We start from the raw sequence: 19,058 nt of genomic DNA, 5'->3' as shown, positions 1-19,058 counted from the left end.
TCCTGTTGTCTCATTTTGTCAACCCCTCTCCCCAGTATGATCCCTTAAACCCCTCACGATAGTGTGGAACCTTCTGGACTTTTTAAACAGTGCATTTACAAAGGTGCCATATACACACAGCACATGCTGTATTAATTTAATCATATCACCTCAGCTGTACTGGTTCTGAGACTTGTCTTATGAAAGGGCCAAACATGGCTAGGGAGGGCAGGAAACGCAAGGAGGAGGAGCGTGTACTCCCCCAGGCCGTTTTCTTTCTGCTTGCTTGCTATCCAGCTGTGGTGGTTCATGCCCTGTTTTCCTTTCTCTGAAGGAATTTGCACTGACCAACCCAGAGAAGAGCAGCGCCAAAGAAACAGAGAGAAAGGAAACCGTAGCAGAGGAGGAACTGGAACCCAAGATTTTGGAGGTGTTTCACCCGACCCATGAGTGGCAGGCACTTCGTCCAGGTACCAAGCCCAGCCCTGTCTCCAGGAAGCACACTTGAAATTAAAAATGTGCATGTTCTTTGTCCACTTAGGGCTGTTTTGAAAGAGCAGCCCCTCTCTGGCTTCCTCGGAGGGGAGTAGTGGTGGCTGCTGCTGCAGGACTCAGGGACCTTCATGTTCCAGAAGAACAGAGATTGCCGCATCTGAGTGCCCTGGAAGGCAGGGAGGTGGTGGGTGGCCGAGCTTTCTGAGCACGTGATTGAAAACTTTCTTTCCTTGCACTTCTGAGGCACAGGAGAGGCAGTGACATGTGCCTCACTCTGCAAATGCTATTTTGGGCTCTGTTGCTCGGCTCAGTGCTGCTGAAATATTGTTCATGGGAGAGTCCTGAGCACTGGTTCAGGGTAGGAGTTTTCTATTGTTAAAGGAGCCTGTGCCAAGAAACAGGGGCTGATCCTGGCATGGTTTTTGAACAGAGCATCCTCAGAAGGGACAACTTTGAAACCCTTTTATGGCCCTGGGCCCAGGGATTAAAATAATAAATAAGCCAGCAGTTGTGGTGTTTACCACATTCAGATACTGTGCCAGGTGCTTCGTGTGCATAAGCTTGTTCAGTCTTCACAATAGTAAGAGCTATTATTGTCTTATTTTCAGAGAAAACATTGAGGCTCAGAGAGAGTAGGTGACTTGACCTATGTCATTCAGCTAATTTGTCCAACATCATTGACCCCAGCCTGGACTCACCTTCCTCCCACTTGTCCTTGATTGGAGCCTGACTGGGCCAATTCTCAGGAATAGGCTTTGTGTTCTGCACTGTTGCAGTGGGATGACAAGCCCTGGCAGCTGCTAGAGCATAGTTTCATCAACTCCTTGCTGATATTCATCACTATGTTCTCACTGCTGCATTGCTGCTGTGCTGGGCAGGGGCAGCATTTGCACTGCCAGCCAACTTTCTGATAGCAATATCACCCCTGTCGGGCTTGAGTGCAGGTAGTTACTGCCACAGAAAAGTGATGAACCACCAGGGAAAACAAGTAGGTGCTAATGGTGTTGGGTAGAGGCAGATTTTAGGGGCAGAGGTAGTGGGCTCAGCAAATTCAACTTCTGGCTGCTTTCCTCCACCTTCCCTGAGAACTGAGCCCCCTGGTCTCTGAGGACTAAAACTAGAGGGACTCTCAGGGTGTGGAAAGTGGAGGCTGTGGGTTATGTTCATTGATTTAATGTGATTATAAGTGCTTATACCACTTTTGACCAGGCAAGTGCCTGGAGCACATGGAAGTCAGTGTCCCTACCCCTACCCTCTTTTCCTGTAGCACCCTTTGAGGCCCCAGTCCACGTTGTAGATCAAGCCTGAAAGTTCTGACCCAGGGCCCTTGCCCATCCTCTGGGCAGTGGGGTTGCTGGTAATGGTTAAGCAAAAGAACCTCTCTTTATATCCTTGGGGAGGGAGGGCCAGCGCCTATGTGACAAGGGCAGGCTGAGTGCTCTAAGCGTCTCTTGGAGAGTTAGAGTGGAGTACTAATTTTTACATTTAACTTGTTGCCCCATTGACATCATCCTCTGCCTTCTAGTTTCTTAAGGCTCCTTATAAATTGTTCTGCCCCAAGTTTCCTTGAAGCCACTCCAAAGGCTCGTGAATTGTGTTTGAGCACAGACACTCAGGCCCCACAGCTCTGAGGGCAAAGCAAGTCTACTTCCAGTTGTGCTTGCCCCATATTCCAAAAGTGTTTTCATTTCACCTACGCTCACCCCCAAGAGCAGGACCAGTGAGGGGAGGAGGGAAGGTGAGAGATTTGTTTTGGCCTCAGGGTTTGATGTGTAATGATTGAGAGGTACTGTCGAGGCAGATAAGACTCTCTTCAAGATGTGCTGTGTGTACATTGAGAAGATTTTTATATGTATGTTTGTTGGTAGGAGATTGACATCTCAGGGGTCTGTATAGATAGCTGGCATTTGCCTTTAATCAGTATATTTAATCCACCATATTCTAAATGCTACCTGGGAACTTCCATCACAGCTACTGAATGGTTAAAAGGGATGTAACTAGTCCTGGAATAGTAGATAAATGAGGAGGTAGTATAATTTATTAATAGTGGTAAAGAGCACAGACTTTAGACTGAGCCAGTCCTGGATTCAGATCCTAAGTTTGCTACTTAGGGGATCTTGGGCAAGCCACTGAATCCCTCAGTTCCCCAATTGGTGATGTGGGAGAAATGTCCTGCCCGCCTCCTGCAGAGGCTATTCTGAGGATTTCTAACATGAAGACATAACCCAGTACACAGCAGTTCTGATTTTAAATGGTAAATTCTCTGTTTGTGCCACCCCTTAAACTTGATTGTGAAATTGGATGCCAGTGAGTATGCATGAGTGTGTAACCTTCCTGTCCTCTCCGGCTTTAGATGGGGAAGGGAACTTATGGTGACAGGGAAAGACTTCCATGGTCATGGAATGTTCTTCTTTCCTTCCAGGATGATTTTTGGTAAGGGAGCGGAATGGGTTAGCACAGCATTTCCCGCGTAAGAGCTAGGACATGACATAAGAAGATGGTGGAATATCTTTGGGGGGACTTTTAAGAGAATGGCAAAATGGCTAGTTTATGTTGACAGTTATTGGCTTCAGTTCAGTACCTCCTGTCTCCTTAGGTCTCTGAAGGTAGGACCTCATCTGTGTTGTCCTCTGGTCTCCAAGGAGGAGTTACTGGGCTACACGGTCTGGGCTCATATGAAGGCAGATATCCTGCCTGCTGTAGCCTGGAATATCAGAGGACCAACCTGTAACTTCATGAACCTTCCTACCAGGCCAGGTGGGAATTGGGCCCCAGCCACCCTGCCCTGAGCAGCTGCAGGTCACTCCCCTGAAGTCTCCCTGCCTTGTTATTACTGTCAGCATCCTTGCTGTGAGTTACTTGTTCCTAGAAGTGATTTTCCTGTCTCTCTATCTCTCTCTCTCAGTTTATTTTGGGATCTGTCATACCTTACGGAGGCACAGCAAGCATTTGAGTGTGGATTCAGCATCAGCTGTTCACAAGCAAGCAGAGGAAAGCTGTTTGCTGGCAGGTCCTGTGGGTTCTGGGCAAGGAACTCAGAAATTTGTCCTAAGGCTGAGCACCCATGAACCCCAGGCTTAGTGCCTGTGTACTTGTTATTAGAGAAAACTGGTCAAAGCCAGATATGGTGGGCCTTCTGCTCCTTGGGCATTTTCTGTGATCCTACTTTGTGCCAAGGACTATACTGGTAGCCAGAGACAGATAATAGCTCACATTTACTGAATATCCACTGTGCCAGGCATCTTTTGAGGGTAGGTGCTGTAACTACCCTCATTTTTATAGACAAAATTGAGTCTCAAAGAGAAGTGACTTAGCCAAACAACCAAGTGACAGAGACAGAATTCAGATCTAGCTTTGTTTGGCTCTAAGCCTAACCTCTACCACTGTACCATACTGTCTTTCTGGGTAACAAATGAGATATGACCCCTGCCTTCCAGCAGTTCATAGTCTCATAGAGGATACAGAGAGAAAAAAGCATTGCAATGTTTTGAGTGTCCTGGAGAAAGTGCCTGGTGCTCAATGAGGGCACAAAGGAGGGTGTGGGGAGGCCAGGCCCAGGGCCTTCTCTCTGTCCCTGAGATTTTGGTGGAGCTTTGAGTCAAATTTTATGATGCTAAACCTCCAAATGCACTTTCAGTTCCCTTTTTGAGCTCTGTGGCCTTGTCAGGTTGATGAGAATCTCTGAATCTTAGTTTCCTCATCTGAAAACAGGGATGAAAATACCTACTTCACAGAGATGGTGTGAGACTGAAACAAGATTAACATATGTAAAATGTTTCACACAGAGCCTGGCACGTAGGAAATATTCAATAAATGGCTATAGTTGTCATTTTAAAAATATACCTTTGCTGCTGCCTTCCTTTCCTTGGGACCTGAAGGAAAAGTGGAGGCGATGAGACTGTCTGAGCAAAGTCCTCTCTTGTTCTGCCTGTTACCCACTGCTGTACGTTTGTCCCATATGGACTCATGGAAGCTTAGACCTGGGGCTTCTTATTGACCTGAGGTGACTTCCAGGATCTGAAATGCTATGTGAGAGCCTCTGAAATATTGTCATTAGTACAAAGAGCCACTTGATGGGAGCACGCAGGAAGCCTGTGCAGGAACACATTAATGTGAGGGGGTATAAAAAAAAAATCTAAATCATCAACAACTGATGAGAGCAATCCAAGAATTACAGAGCACCAGCCATCTGGTCAGATCATTTCAGATCTGCATGAGCGATAGGAGGGAATTGAATTTTAAAAACCTCTTTTATGGTAGACCAACTACTCTCTTGCAAGCATTTAAGGGAGGAGTCTGATTTCTTGCAGGCTCTGGACATCTGTCTGAAGGAGCACCTGACTCTGGTCTGGGTGACTGTGGGATTGCCTCTCTCAGGTCTTCTGCCCCTTGCAGCTTAGAAGAGGCTGTGTGATCTTCCAGTCCTCGGATTCCAACTGCATATCCAGTAATTCAATTTAGACACTATCTATCTAGCTGGAGTTAGTGTCAGATCCCAGTTAAAGGACTCAGTCCCACTGCCTCTAATTGAGATGCTAGTCACAAGTCCCAGACCACTGGCCTTGTGACTGACCAGCTATAAATTGGAGATTCCCAAAATTCCCTCCTCAAGTTTACTAGAACAGCTCACAGAACTCAGGAAAACATTTTACTCATGTTTACTGGTTTATTATAACAGATACAACTCAGAGTAGCCAGGTGTATGAGATACATAGAAGGTATAGTCTCTAAGGTGTGGAGCTTTCCTGCCCTCTCTGAGTATACTGCCTTCTCAGTACTTCTGAGGTTCACCAATCAGAAGCTGTCAAAAGCCCTCCAGGAGCTTTTATGGAGTTTTTGTTTTTAGATGTGATTGATAAAGTCATTGGCCATTGGGGATTGAACTCAATCTCCAGCCCCGCTTCCCTCCCTGAAGGTGGGGCTAAAAGTTCCTAGTGTCTAATCAAGCCTTCATTTTTCTGGTGACCTGGCCCCATCTTGGAAGTTACCTTATTCTACCCCTGGTCCCTCACAGGAGTCATTTTAGGAACCATGGATAAAGACCAGATACTTAAAACAAAACAAAACAAAAAAAAAACCACAGGCTACGATCGAGGTAGGACTAAGGGGCAAAGCTCTGGTGCCTTCTGCCACCTATCCAGCTCTGTGATTGGGAAGCAGGTAACCCTCTCTTTCTCCCCTAGTCAGGAGGATCTTCTTTATGGGTTATTTCATTCCCCAGGATGGTCCGCAAGAGTATGACCTGTGTGTGCCCTGTCATTTGCACATAGGAACACACACACCTCGAGGTCCATGAGCAGTGGGTGAGAGTAGGAGTATTGGTTAAGAGCAGTTCATACCTCAGCTCCTCTGGCTCATGAGAGTGAGGCAGTTGGGACTTCTTGGCTGCCACCAAGAGCTAATGGCCTGAGGGAGGGCTATAGTAGGGGACCTCCGTTGGATGATCTTTCACCCTGGCTCAAGAGCAGTGCTGGAAATGTAGAGCAAGGGCTGGGTAGAGGAAACTGTGTGGTTTTTGTGTGGTGTCTTGGTAATGTGTCTCCTCTCTTGAACACAAGTTGCTGTCTCCAACAACATTTGAGGATGATGTGTTTAACAGAGCTTATCTTTGGTGCTACCTCCTTCTGCACAGTGCCTTCCTCTCCTACTTTGAAACTTCTCAAGTCTTTAGGAGATTTCCTTGAGGACTTCATTTATCCCTTCCCTACCTATATTCGTATCCATCCTCCCCTATTACTGCCACCTCCCTAGCCTTTGTTAAGTGTCTCCACTGTGAGCATCTCCTTTACTGCTCAGGGCATAGCAGGATGCCAGGTCTCTTGAGGCCTGTAGGAGCAGTGTCAGAGGCTCCAAAATACCCTGTACTGGGAGAGAAAATGATAGTGGGCTAGAATACATGCAGTCCCCACCAGGCTTCATAAGGACAGTTTAGAGCTCTTCATTTCAGAGAGACACCATTTCCCACATGTGAACTTCTTCCAGCGTGGCTGACCACTGCTCCAGTAGCAGCCAGATTGCACACCCTGCTGGCAAAGCAGGTAGAGGCCAGGGCAGGAAGGCCTGTGACCTCCATGGTAGCCACTGCCAAGGCTAGAGGCCACTTTGAGACTAGCTGGCTGAGCACTGTGCTATAGAGATGCCCAGAGCATCTCTACTTGGGCTTTGCCTTTAAGTACAGAAATATGAATGGGGCAGGCCAGGGTCCAGTTTACATTCTATGGCCTTGGGGGGTGATAAAGAGCAACTGTTGGATATCCATTTTTTAACAAGCATTTGTATGCTTAATGCTCACCCTAGGCCCTCGTTTTCCTCTTCTTTTTCCTCCATCTACCTGATCTCTTTGAGGCTTAGAGTTGCGCAGCCTCAGCTTTCAAAGATCGAGGACCCCCCTCCCCGAAACTGGCTAAAATAAAAGACTTAGACTGGAGTAGGAATAGTGGAAAACTAGTTGCCAAAACTAGTTTCAGCCCTTATACCCAGGGCTTGATTTTAATTCAGAGGATCTCTGTAGCCTCGATTTGCCTTCTTTCTCTCGTATTGACCTCACTTGACTAGCTAAGACTGTCTAGGCCATCTCCAAGATTAGGATTAACCAGGGTTGGGAATAGCTCTCAAGGACCAACTTGGAGCTGAAATCAAAGACCCTTTTCCAGAGCTTTTTCCATTCTTAGCTTTGTCACAGTACTGGAGGTAGGAATTGATTGATAACTTGAGATAATATTCGATTAGGTCAAGAAGAGGGCAGGTAGGGAGCAGGAATGAAGAGGGGATGACATGAACTCTCACTCTAAATGTGAGGCTATATTGGTCTAGTTGGAGAGGCAGGGATGTGTAGGAGAAAAACGGGATGGTAGTGGTGCGCTGCATCCCTTCTGTCAGGTAGGGGGTGGTGGGAGGAAAGAGAGTTGAAATACAGTAGATCTGACTATGTGAAAATAAGTGTATAGTTTAGTCCCTTCAGGACTGTGCTGTGAATGGGAGTTGAGGAAATTAAGATGGGTGATATAAACTCCTGGGTTTGGGGGTTTGAAAATAAGAGGAAGAAGAGAATGAAAATAGTAACTTCAGAGACAGCCATACCAAAAAATTTATTTCTCGTTACATTTGTTGAACTCTTATAATGTTCCAGGTTCAGTGCTTGATGTTGGAGATACCATGGTGGGCATTAAACAGAGGCTTGCCTGCTTGGGCTTATGGTGTAGGAGGATCCCAGACAGGAAAATAACACTATGAGAATACAAAGGTGTGGCCTTAAGGAACATCTTCCCAGAGGCAGCATCACTGAAGCTGAATGGAGAGAACTTTTGTGTATGTTGGAAGGCAAAGGGGAAAGGAGGCACTGTTAACAGAGATTTGAAATCCCAGAGAGCAGATCATTGATGAGACAAAGTTGTTTAGGTGGCAGATGGAAAGTCTTGCCCTCATGAATGTGATGAACTTGGGCAAAAACAAGGAAAAGTGGGAGAGATATAGAGGGAGATTGAGGAAGCTTCCAATAGACGTCTGATTATCTGAGTCCAGACAAGGGTGAGCCTTTTACCTTGGATGATGCATGAGAAGGGCTTGATTGGGTGCTTAAGGAATGGAGAGGTTAAGAAAGAACCACTGTGAAGAAGCTGTTTAGACAGTCAAGAGGTCAGAAATAAGCATTATCAAGCATCAGGGTCCAGTTGACATCTGACAGCCAGACTTTGTGGTGGCCTGGGACCAGTGGGTTTGGCCACATTCTAGAGCAATGTGAGCCCTGGACAGTGAATAGCTGGAGTGTGAGGAGTGATGGGGAGATCATTAAGGAGATTTGTTGGATTGTCTTTGGGAATGATGAGAAAGAGACTTTTGTCTGTCTGACCTATGGGGCAAGCCGGAGAGCATTAGTGGAAGCTTTTCTGAACCTACTCCAACCTCCCCTCTTCTGAAACAGGGATTATCAAGACTGTTGGAAGTGCTCAAGGTCAGAGTTGGGGTGGTATCCCACTGGTTACTGATTTTCTAGGCACGCGTGAAAATAACCTGAATGAAGCAGAGCTTGTGTACAGGCTCTGTAAGCCTTGTGTTCCTTGTTTTCTGATCAGGCTGGTTTTGTTTCTGTCCATGTTGTGTCTTTCTTTGTTACTTTTCATAGACTAGGAGGTTGTTGATCTTGCCTTATTTCCTATAATATGTTGATTTGAGACAAACAGAGATTGATTTGTATTTTAATTTGTTTAGTTCTCAGAATAGTGTGTTTATGGTTTGTATAATGCAGTTGTTTGAGAGGACAGAATCATTCCTTTGAATTAAAAAGTTTTCAGATTTGATTACCTGTGGCCATAATTGGGCTTCCTTGGTGGCTCAGACAGTACATAATTAGTTTATCTGGGCAGAGGTGATGAGTTTTTATGAGTAGCAATATGATCTTTTTGTCGAATGTGTTGTTGTTTTTTTTTTTTGCCTGGGCGGAAAACACTACCCCCCATCCCCTACCGAAAGCAGCCCTATAAATATTGCATAAGCATCATCTTGTTAATCTCCATTCTGTCATCCTGGTTTTGCCAAGTCAGGCTTTTGGACAGAGAATGAGGAAGTTATTTAGTATCTCATGGCCAAGAATGACTGAGGCAGAATAGGACCCAGGACCTCTAGTCTAGCTGATGGGGAAGGGAGGAAAACCAGCGCTTTGGGGGAACCCCCTAGTCCTTGGTGCTTTGTGTATGTTATTTAAGGGAGACTTCCAGTAAAAAAAAAAAAAAAAAAAACAACCCCAAAAAACACTTCCTGTAAAGAAGTGTTTGTCTCTTCTCTTGGTCTCTTGGAGCCTGTATTTGGCCAATGAAGGGGCCTCAGGTCCCATTGCCCTTCCCAGGAATTTTTTCTTTCTTCTGAAGGTAGAAACTGTAGGATCACTGCTTGAAAATAGTGCTATTTCCGTCTCTGTGGGAACAAAATAATGTGAATTTTGGAGGCTGTTGACATTGAGAGGGGAAATTATTCAAGAGGATGAAGAATTATTCAAACTGCTCCGTCTTTGTTTCCTAGGTTAGATCTTAGGGGTCGATCCAGATGTTCCATAAACACAGTGGAGTAAGTAGCCCTGTGTGCAGTGTGATTGGAGGGCTGTTAGCTGGCTTTAGATTCCCACTGGGTTAGATTGCAGATGGAGAGGCTGGAGGGATTGTTCCCTAAAGACCATTAGCATTTCAACCTTCAGTATTTGATCAAAATAGCTAGCTGAGGATACCTTGGAGTTAGATATAAAATGGTTGACTTCAAAGGAGAGGAGCTCTTTCTTGTACAAAGCTGGCAGTAATAAGGGTAGCCAGATGCAATGTTTGATTTACAGGAACCTAAGTGATGGGGTTGGGAGGTGCCCTTTGAGGGGCTGAAGGAAAGTGGGGAGACGTAACAGAAAGGCAAATCAAAGGAAGGCTGAGTCTTCTTACATGTTTACTGATGTCATTTAACCCTGCTTATGAGTGTAAGTGGAAGTCTTGGCTCTATAGTGACTAAATTTGAACCAAAGTCTCTTTTTCTCTGTCTTTCCCTCCCTTTTCATGCTCTCAGCTCTTCCTCCCACACTGCCTGCCCTCTTTGCATTCTTTTCTCCCTTTCTGTAATGGCCTCTACCTGCAGCTGAGAGTCAGGTGGCAGGGGTGGATAGATGGGCGGGTGTGTAGTTGGGAGGAGTATTTTCTCAGTTCTCTCAGCATCAAAGAAGTGACTTCTAAGCCAATCCTTTCAGCCATGTATTTCACTGATTAGCCAGAACAAGAGGAAAAGCACATTAGCATTGCCAGAGAGGGGGTTTGGGAAAAATCAAGTCTGTGGAACTGAATGATCTAAAGTCATAATCATTAAGAGCAAATCCTGGAGTGTAGCTAGAGTTCTTCCCAGCCCGACTCCCACAGTTGTGTCCCTTGACGCTCTGCCCTGTGCTACACCAATGAGTTGTGCTTTAACCTTCCCGAAGTACCTGATGCTAAAGAGAAGGCTTGTGTCAGCTTATGTTTCCCATCGTTGGATATCTCTGGACATGACGTGGAAAAGAAGCAACCCCCAAAGGTTTCTTTTTTATCCTTTGACTGCAATGTCTCCATGTATTTGCAGAGGCCTTTGGAAGAGAGTTCTCTTGATTCTAGCATACCTACGTGTTTGTATGTTTCACTTTTTCCTGGTACTGGTCAAGGGTGAGGTCTCAGGAGAACACTGACCTCTTCTTTGTCCTTAGGTCAGGAAAATGCTTCCTGTGAAGAGAAAGAAATTTCTGGTTGTATGGGCATAACTTAAGAATTAAAGTGGATAGTTTATCTTCCTTGGAAAAAAAGACAGAAGCCTAGAATGCTCTGTCTTCAAAGAGATGGGTCCTGTGGGGAGGGAGTTGCCAGAGGGCAAAGTCCAGCCGGTATTTTGGCATCTGGTTGTTGTCACAGTGCCTTGAAATTAGCAGACAGCAGAGAGTTGCAGAGTCTCTCTACCCGGGTTCAACTGTGCCTTGAACAGCTGGGTAACCTTGGGCCAGTTATTTAATTCCACTAAGGGTTGATGAAATATCCTATAGTGAAATATCATTTGTAAAATAGGAATAGTAATAATTCCTACTTCAGAGGATTGTTGTAAGTGGGTAAATAAGGGAAGTACAGAAGTGTTTATGATAGTGCCAGGTGTATGAAAAAGTGAAAATGTTAGTTGCTTAGTCATGTCTGACTCTTTGCCAACCCAAGGACTGTAACCTGCTAGGCTCCTCTGTCCATTGAATTCTCCAAGCAAGAATAGTACTAGAGTGGGTAGCCATTCCCTTCTCCAGGGGATCTTCCCAACCCAGGGATCAAATCCGGGTCTCCCACGTTGCAGGCAGATTCTTTACCATCTGAGCCACTGGGTAAGCCCAGTGCTAAGAGTATAGGAATAGCTTAATAAATGTTAGCTACTATTGTTTCTGCTGTAAAAATGAGTGGACATCAGACAAACTCAGTTTGAGACATGGTCTAAAGATTGACCAGCATTCAAGTATGTCCAGATTGAGAAAGACAAAGACTAAGAACCTGTCACAGATTGGAGGAGACTAAGGAGACATGACAACTAAATGTGGTGTCATATCCTAGATTAGATTCTGTAACATAAAAAAGAACATTGGAAAAAACTGGTGAAATGCAAAAATTGTCTATAGTTGATTTAACTACTATTGCAGCAATGTTGATTTCTTTGTTTTGATAATTGTTATGTAAGATGTAAATATTAGGGGATGCTGAGTGAAGGGTATATGTGAACTTTGTACTGTTTTTGCAACTTTTCTCTAGGTCAGAATAAAAGATAAATGAAGTCCAAGTGACCTTTTAGGTAAAGGAGAAACTAACCAGGGTGGAACCATGCATAGCAGATCATACCTGACTCAGCCTTACCTCCTGTGTCATGGAGTGGGCTCTTGCCAAGGGGCTCCGATGCCTGGCCTTTAGTTCCTGAACACCTGCTGCATTCTGAGCAGAGGTCAGGCAGATAATTGGTCAGACATGCTCCAGTTACAGTGCCATAGCTACTAGTGTGGAGGCCACTCGTTGGGCTTTAGGCTGAGTGATCAGGGCATTTGCCTCTGTTCTTTGGAATATAAATGAAATACTGCCTATTTTATCCTCTTATCTAAGCACCAATCACTATGGCAATATGTTTGCAGATCTCAATGCCTACCCCTACGCTCACGCTCACTGTTTGATCATCTAGAAGAAAGAAAAATCAGTTCAAACCAAGCTTTGCAATAATTTATTTTCCTTCCTGTTTTAAGTGCCTTTCTCTTACACAAAGCAGGTACTTTGCTTGCTCTTCTTGGGTGCAGAAGGGACATGTGCTTTTCTTATGACTGATGTGGCCATCTCTGTCATGCTAATAGCAGGGTTTGTGGAAGAAAGCCATTATTATCATTGGGAGAATGTGGATCTTGGAGTTTTTATTTTTGCATTGAAGTCAGCTGTGAGGGGAGGGGTTCTGAAATGTATAACGTCTTCCATTCTAGCAAACAGCTCTCTCTCCAGTATTTACCTTCTGGAAGCCCATATTTTCTAAGTTTAAAAAAAAAATCAATGCTAAAAAATGTTCTTTGTATTTTAACTCACTGGCCATGCTGTACTACTTTTTGCTATTGATTTACAATTTTTATTGTCACACCCTGGGGATGTGTTTGGATTACTCAATAGTATGACAAATGGCTGGGCTCTGAATTACGTATTGTATTACGGGGGAGTTCATAAACTATATTTCTCTACAGGTTATTTTAGGCGTAAGACTAGTGAACTGTCATTTCCATGTGATTAAAAAACAAAAAAACAGGAGATGGTGATGGGAGGGAGAAGTATCTGGCTCAAGATGGAACAGTAAACTACCCATGAAGTCTTGTGGAATATAAAGGCTTGAAGTGGACACATCTTGGGTGTGGATTGGGAAGATTGGGAACATCTGGGCTAGAGGAGAGAGACACGGTTCCAAATCAGACCCAGCTCAGACTGGGTCCCCAGTGGAAAGATGACCAGTTTCCTTTCTCCTGGGGCTTCTCTTCAGTCAGATAACAAGTGGTCTGAGGCCAGAGAGCCTTGCACCCTCAGTGGGCCTTCCATGCTTCTGCTTCCCCTCCCCCATGCAGCCACTTGTGCTCATGGATGTGCAAACTCTTTGCAAACAGTTTGGTACTGCTCAGCTTGCAGAGATCATCTGTCTCTTTTGAATGAGCAACTTTATGTTTGTGGCTTCTTTTCCCTGCACAGAGAGATACTGCCTTGTGTCAGCTTCTGCCTTCTGACAAATGTTTACGTTCCCTAGGGAAAGGCACCATTCTTTGGAGGTAATGTCTGCCGGTGCTCCCCACGCCTTGTGGGAGCATAAGCCTGTGTTCAAGGGTGGAGGAGCCACTGAAGCGTGCACAATAGCCACCGAGGTAACCATCTGCCGGTGTCTCAGCTCGGAGCCTGCCTTTGAGGTGCCACTGGGAGGGAGTGTCTACACTCCCAGGCCTACATGCATTATGCACAGCCTGTTCCCTAAATGAGCTTTCTAAGTGTATATAATTCCCTTCTACTCTGTTCTAGTATAGTCTGCCTCGGGGCACCATTCAGAATTTCCCCTAATTATGCTGGAACTCAGCTCCTAGTGTCTAGCATTTAGGATTTCTGGTAATAGCTGATTTTTTTTTTTTTGGATAGATTTCTAAAATTGCAGTGAGGGATTGATTTACAGTTAAAGGAAGATTTGCTTCTTAAAGGGAAATTATCAACACTGCAGTGATAATTGGTTCATGGCAGTGGTATTTTGACTCTATCTGGAGCCACAGTCTAGCCTTCCTGGCGTCTTCCAGAATGGACTCTGTAGTTTGAGGAGGCTGCTCCAGCAGTAGAATGAAGTCTGTGCTTCAGTTGTAGACCACCACTTTCCCTTCCTGAGATGGAGGAGTTTTTGCACATGCTGCTTAGAAAAAAGGGATTCATCGCATGACTCATTCCTCGCCCACAGATCTAGGATTCCTGCCATCCAGTAAATTTTGGCAGACACGCAGTGTAAATGGAGATTGATTCTTGTCTCCCGATGCCTGCACTGCTGCTCCCCTCATTGTGTATGCCTCTTGGGTGGAGTCTGGGGTGTCCAGCTTTTCGTCCTTTTTGCTTTTCCTCCCAAGCAGCCCCTGTGCCTCTGAGGCTCCTGCTCCCCTCTTCAAGTAGCCACAGGAAAGCGCATGGTCCTGAGCTTATATGGCTCTTGGAGCAAGGAGACTGACCACTTGAGAGAGATTTAGGGCGAGTCTAGACCAGACCATATGTGCCTTCTTTTTAGCCTAGCCTGTGGGAAGCTCTTGTTTTAGGAACAACCTCCCTAACCCCTGAGTCTGTGTAGCCATGTCTGGAGCTAAGCCTCTCCCTTCCAGTCTGACCTTTTGGGGCTTCCCTCCCTATTTCTGGCTTCAGCAAACTGACCTGCTGGCAAGTTATGGAGCCATTGCAGCATATGGGGCTTAGCAATGACAGAGTCTGTTGTAGGGCTGCCTTTATTGGATGTCCTTTGAAATTAACTTTCCTGTAGTCTGTAAGTGCCCCCATGGGGGCCTCTTCAGGGGTCTCAGCCTCTCTTGAACTTCATGCTCCTGCTGACTCCCACACTCATTCCTGTGTGTTTTCATTTTAAACGTGGTTGGTGATGAATTGGTGGAAGGGTATGGGGATTTGCTTTCCTCTGCACCAGAAGTGCAGTGCTGCTAATTTTATTCTCTGCACTCTGTCTCTGAGATGAGCAGGCTCCTCTGTGCCCATGTTTAGTACTGCTGTGTTGCTGGACTCTCCTGGCAAAAATTAGGCTAATGTCTCAAACGACTGCATTAGCCACTGAAATGAGGTTCTAAATTGAAGGTACTATACCAAGTCTCTCTCCAAGGTATCTCCTTGTTCTTGCTTTTATTATTCAAATTCATTCTCTCAATGATTCTCTGCAGACTGGCATGCTGGTTCAGTGCGGCACATAGTACTGGCTGAAAGGCAGGATCACCTTTTAGGAAGAGGGAGAAAGGAAAGGGGAAAAAAAAAAGCAAAAGATGAATGCTATGGTGCAAACAGTCAGCAGTTTGTTCTAAGAGCCACTTGGCCAGCTTGTTCACTTCCTTGAGATAGGGGAGGAAGGAATGAGACCTGGAATGGCATGCAGTAGGTAGTGTGAAGGTAGGATAATGTCACTGCATTAGTGGCATCTGCGCCTTACAAGTCCACCAAACTCTCTCCTTCCCTTTTGTGTTTACTGAGCACGTAAATATGTGCCTTACTGGGTGCTGAAAACTGGCACAGGATACCCGAAATCAACAAAACAGGATCTTACCTTCAAGAAGCCGTTAGTCTTACAGTTTCATGTGTGTGTGTGTGTGTGTGTGTTTTCTGTTTTGGGTGTGTAGGTGGTGGCAGGGGGGCCGTGTGGCAGGGTGGGTTGAGGGGGAGGATAAGGGAGGGGCTCAAACTTTGATTCTTGCGTTTTACGTCAGAAGTAGAAACCTTCTAGCAATTGATGCTTAGATGGTTGAGAATTTAGCTCTTATGTGTTTGTTTTTAAAATGGCTTTATTTTTTTCCTTGCCTGCTGACAAAGTAATATGTTTTTGAAGCAGAAAACTTAGAGAACACAAAAAAGCACAAGAGAAAACAACAACAACAAAACCATCCCTACTCTACTTCCCAGATGTAAAGATAACATGGTTTATGTTCTTCCAGTTGTTTATATGAAAGTGCTTTCATTCTCTACATAATATTTGGAGGCTTATATTTTCCATTTAGAAATTGGGAGCTAAATATTATAGTTTTTTAAAAGCTAGCGCCTCCAGCACATAATTAGGCACACAGTGAACATTTTCCAAATGCTGGTCTTTGTAAGAATATACCAAATTATGCTTAATTATTATTGTTACATATTTAGGTGGCTTCCAGTTTTTTGTTATTATAAATAATTCTACAATAAACATTCAAAAACATTCTGTATGTTTTTATGTGCTCTTTATGTTCTTAGAAGAGATTCACCAAAGTAGAGGTTGCTTAGCTTTTCTGATGCTTTTGTCCAGCGTCTCAGCTGGGGCAACCTCTTGTCTGGGCTGTTAAAATAACACCGTGTTTTGAGTATCTCTCATTCCCATTGTGCAAGAAATGCCCTGGGATTTCTTTTCTCTGTGGTCCCTAGATACTTCTCCTTTGACTAGGAGATAGCTGGCTTCAGGGAAGACAGGACACCAAGCATAGAACCCATGTTCTCATTGTTTTGTACCAAGACTATAGGATCCGCAGGACAGGGATATTGTCATCAGTCTCTTTGATGGTAAACAGATGTTGAGTGCCTGCCCACCTGTGTCCAGCTCAGTGCCAGATGAGGGAGGTATATAAAACAGGCCCCTACTTTCAAGGAGCTCACTGAACTGGACTGGATAACAGAACTGACGTGAAATAATCCACACGTGTTTATCGAGTACTTGCTCAGTGGTAGGTATTTGCTCTAGACTACTGTTGGGAGAGGGTAGCAAAGACTGAGATGCTCTTCTTCTTGAACTTGCAGTACATATAAATAAGAGCTATTTATAAGTAAAGTTAACTAGCCATACAAGTCAGTAAGTGATAAATGTCTAGTTGTACAGATAGCAGGTGTTACAGAGATTCAGAGATGGGCTGCTGTGAAGCAGAATGTCATTTATTATGAACCAGAATAGATACATAAAGCTCAGAGAGAACGAGGGACAGCTAGGGCTTGATAAAGAGTTGGAATTTGATGAGGTGGGGCAGGATGAGTTTTCCAAATGGGAGGAACAGCTTGCAAAGGGATGGTGGCAGTAATGATTACTATATCATGATGGAGACCAGTCGCACAGCAGCAGAGGAGCAGATTGAAAGTAAAAGTGTTAGTTGCTCAGGTTTGTCTGACTGTTTGTGACCCCATTGACTGTAGCCCACCTGGCTGCTCTGTCCATGTAATTCTCCAGACAAGAATACTGGAGTGGGTTGCCATTTCCTTCTTCAGGCAATCTTCCTGACACAGGGATCAAACCTGGGTCTCCCCATTGCAGGCAGATTCTTTACCTCCTGAGCCACCAGGGAAGCCCAAGGAGCAGATTGGGGGCAGGAAATTGCTGAAAGGTGAGAGCTCAGGTTGCATACTGAGATACCTGAGAATTATGGGCTCCAGAACAGTACTAGGTACACAATAGATGGGAAAAATTTTGCTAAATTTGTTTCTGATTATAGGGCAGGTAAGGCGGCCTTGATTTTGCTTAGTGCCAGAGTGCCCCAGGCACAGTCTTTGGACCCCTACTCTTCTCTTAACTACTCTTAACACTTTGGTTATCTTGTCTGGCCTAATGACTTTACATTTTACTTGTAAGCTGATGGTTCCCATATTTTTTAAAATCTCCAGTCTACACTTTTCTGAATTCCAGACCCATTTGTCCGTTTGCCTCTATGTGGGTGTTTAATCCTTAACACGCCTAAAACTGAGCTCCTGTAACCTTCTCCATCTTGGTTAATGGTAAGTGTATCCTTTCAATTACTCAGAGGCCAAAATGCTCAGAGCCATTCTTGACTCCTTTCTGTCTCTCACACTCACATTCTATCTCTCAGCAGGTCCTAAACAGATCTATCTTCACATATATCCAGAATCTGACCACTTCTCATTACCCCTGTCATTACCATTATCTCTCCCTTGGGTTATTGAAGTAGGCTTCTAACTGGCCTCCCTCCTTCTGCCCTTAATGCTTCCAGTCAGTTCTCAACACAGCCAACCAGAATGATCCTTTTATTATGTGTTCCTGTGCTCAAAAATATCCTTTGGCTTTTCTTCTCTTAAAAAGATTCAAAGTCCCTTCTGTGGCAGATGTAGCCTTGTGTTATGTATTACCACCCTTAACTCTGTCATTTCATCTTGTACTACTCTCCCTCACATTCCCTCTCCTCTAGACACCTTGGCCTTCCTCATGTTTCTTGAATGCACCAGGCCCATCATGCCTTGGAACCTAGAATGCTCCTCTCATAGATGCTTGTGTGGGTTGCTCCCTTACTTCTCTGAGATCTTTGCTCAGAAGCGACCTTCTCTTCCAGTAGCCAAAGCTGGATTGGTTTAAGCAGCAAAATAATGTAGTATTCGATTATAACCCAAAGTATAAAATAAATATACATGAGTGTGAACTTACATAAATGAATGAATGAATGTATGGATAGCTAAATAAATGGGAGAGAGAAGATAAATCTCTTACAGAAGAATTCCAATAGTATATATAGATTCTTCCCCCTTCCAGGAGGTAGAACTTAAAGTGTGATTTGGATTAGGTGACTCACTTCTAAAGAGTAGATTATGGAAAGAGAAAAATAATACCTTTACAGTGCAGAGCCTGGTAAGTATTACTTGCGATTCAGGGTAACATCACCAGTGCTGTCATGTGGATATGATGGGTCTCTTGATATGATGTGAAAATAAGAGTTCTTCACCTCTGTGGTGTTTTTCCTTGAAACCAGTAACTCCATTCCAATCATGAGAAAAAAAATCAGACAAACTCAAGTTGAGGAACTTTCTACAAAATACCTGACTAGTATTCCTCATACTGTCATGGCTATGATAAACAAGGAAAGACCAAAAAACTATCATAGACCAGGGAAGACAGGACATCTAAATGCAACGAGGTATTCTGAATGGTATGCTGGAACAGAAAAAAGTGGACAAACTGATGAAAGTTTAGTTCCTAGTAATGTAACAATGTTGGTTGCTTTTTTCTTTTTTTAATTGAAATATAATTGACTTACATCACCATTAGTTCCAGGTATACAACATAGTGATTTGATATTTCTGTACGTTACAAAATGATCACCATGATAAGTCTAGTTACCATCTATCACCATACAAAGTTGCTACAATTTTGACTATATTCCCCATCCTGAACATTTCACCTTTTTAACTAAATTTTTTTGTAACTGGAAGTTTGTATTTCTTAATCTCCCTCACCTATTTCACTCATCCTCCTATTCTCCTCCCGCCACCTGTTTGTTCTTTGAATCTGTGAACCTATGAGTTTATATCTGTTTTTTTTTTTTTTTTGATTCCACAAAAGAGTAAAATCATATGGTATTT

At 44.2% G+C, this 19,058-nt stretch overlaps 1 protein-coding gene across 10 annotated transcripts in view; it reads left to right on the top strand.

Moving 5' to 3' along the window:
- The window catches only part of SIL1 (SIL1 nucleotide exchange factor), a 237,142-nt gene that overhangs the window by 66,627 nt on the left and 151,457 nt on the right, over positions 1-19,058 (top strand). For all 10 annotated transcript variants that reach the window (XM_043912904.1, XM_043912902.1, XM_043912896.1 and 7 more), the window contains one exon: positions 314-449. In XM_043912904.1, coding sequence (XP_043768839.1) covers positions 314-449 — 136 coding nt within the window. The remainder of the gene's footprint in view (positions 1-313; positions 450-19,058) is intronic.

Source organism: Cervus elaphus, chromosome 9 (genome assembly GCF_910594005.1).
Source record: "Cervus elaphus chromosome 9, mCerEla1.1, whole genome shotgun sequence".
NCBI classification, from domain to species: Eukaryota; Metazoa; Chordata; class Mammalia; order Artiodactyla; family Cervidae; genus Cervus; species Cervus elaphus.
Note: the sequence above shows the minus strand (reverse complement) of the source record. Positions and strands in the feature narration are given on the sequence as shown.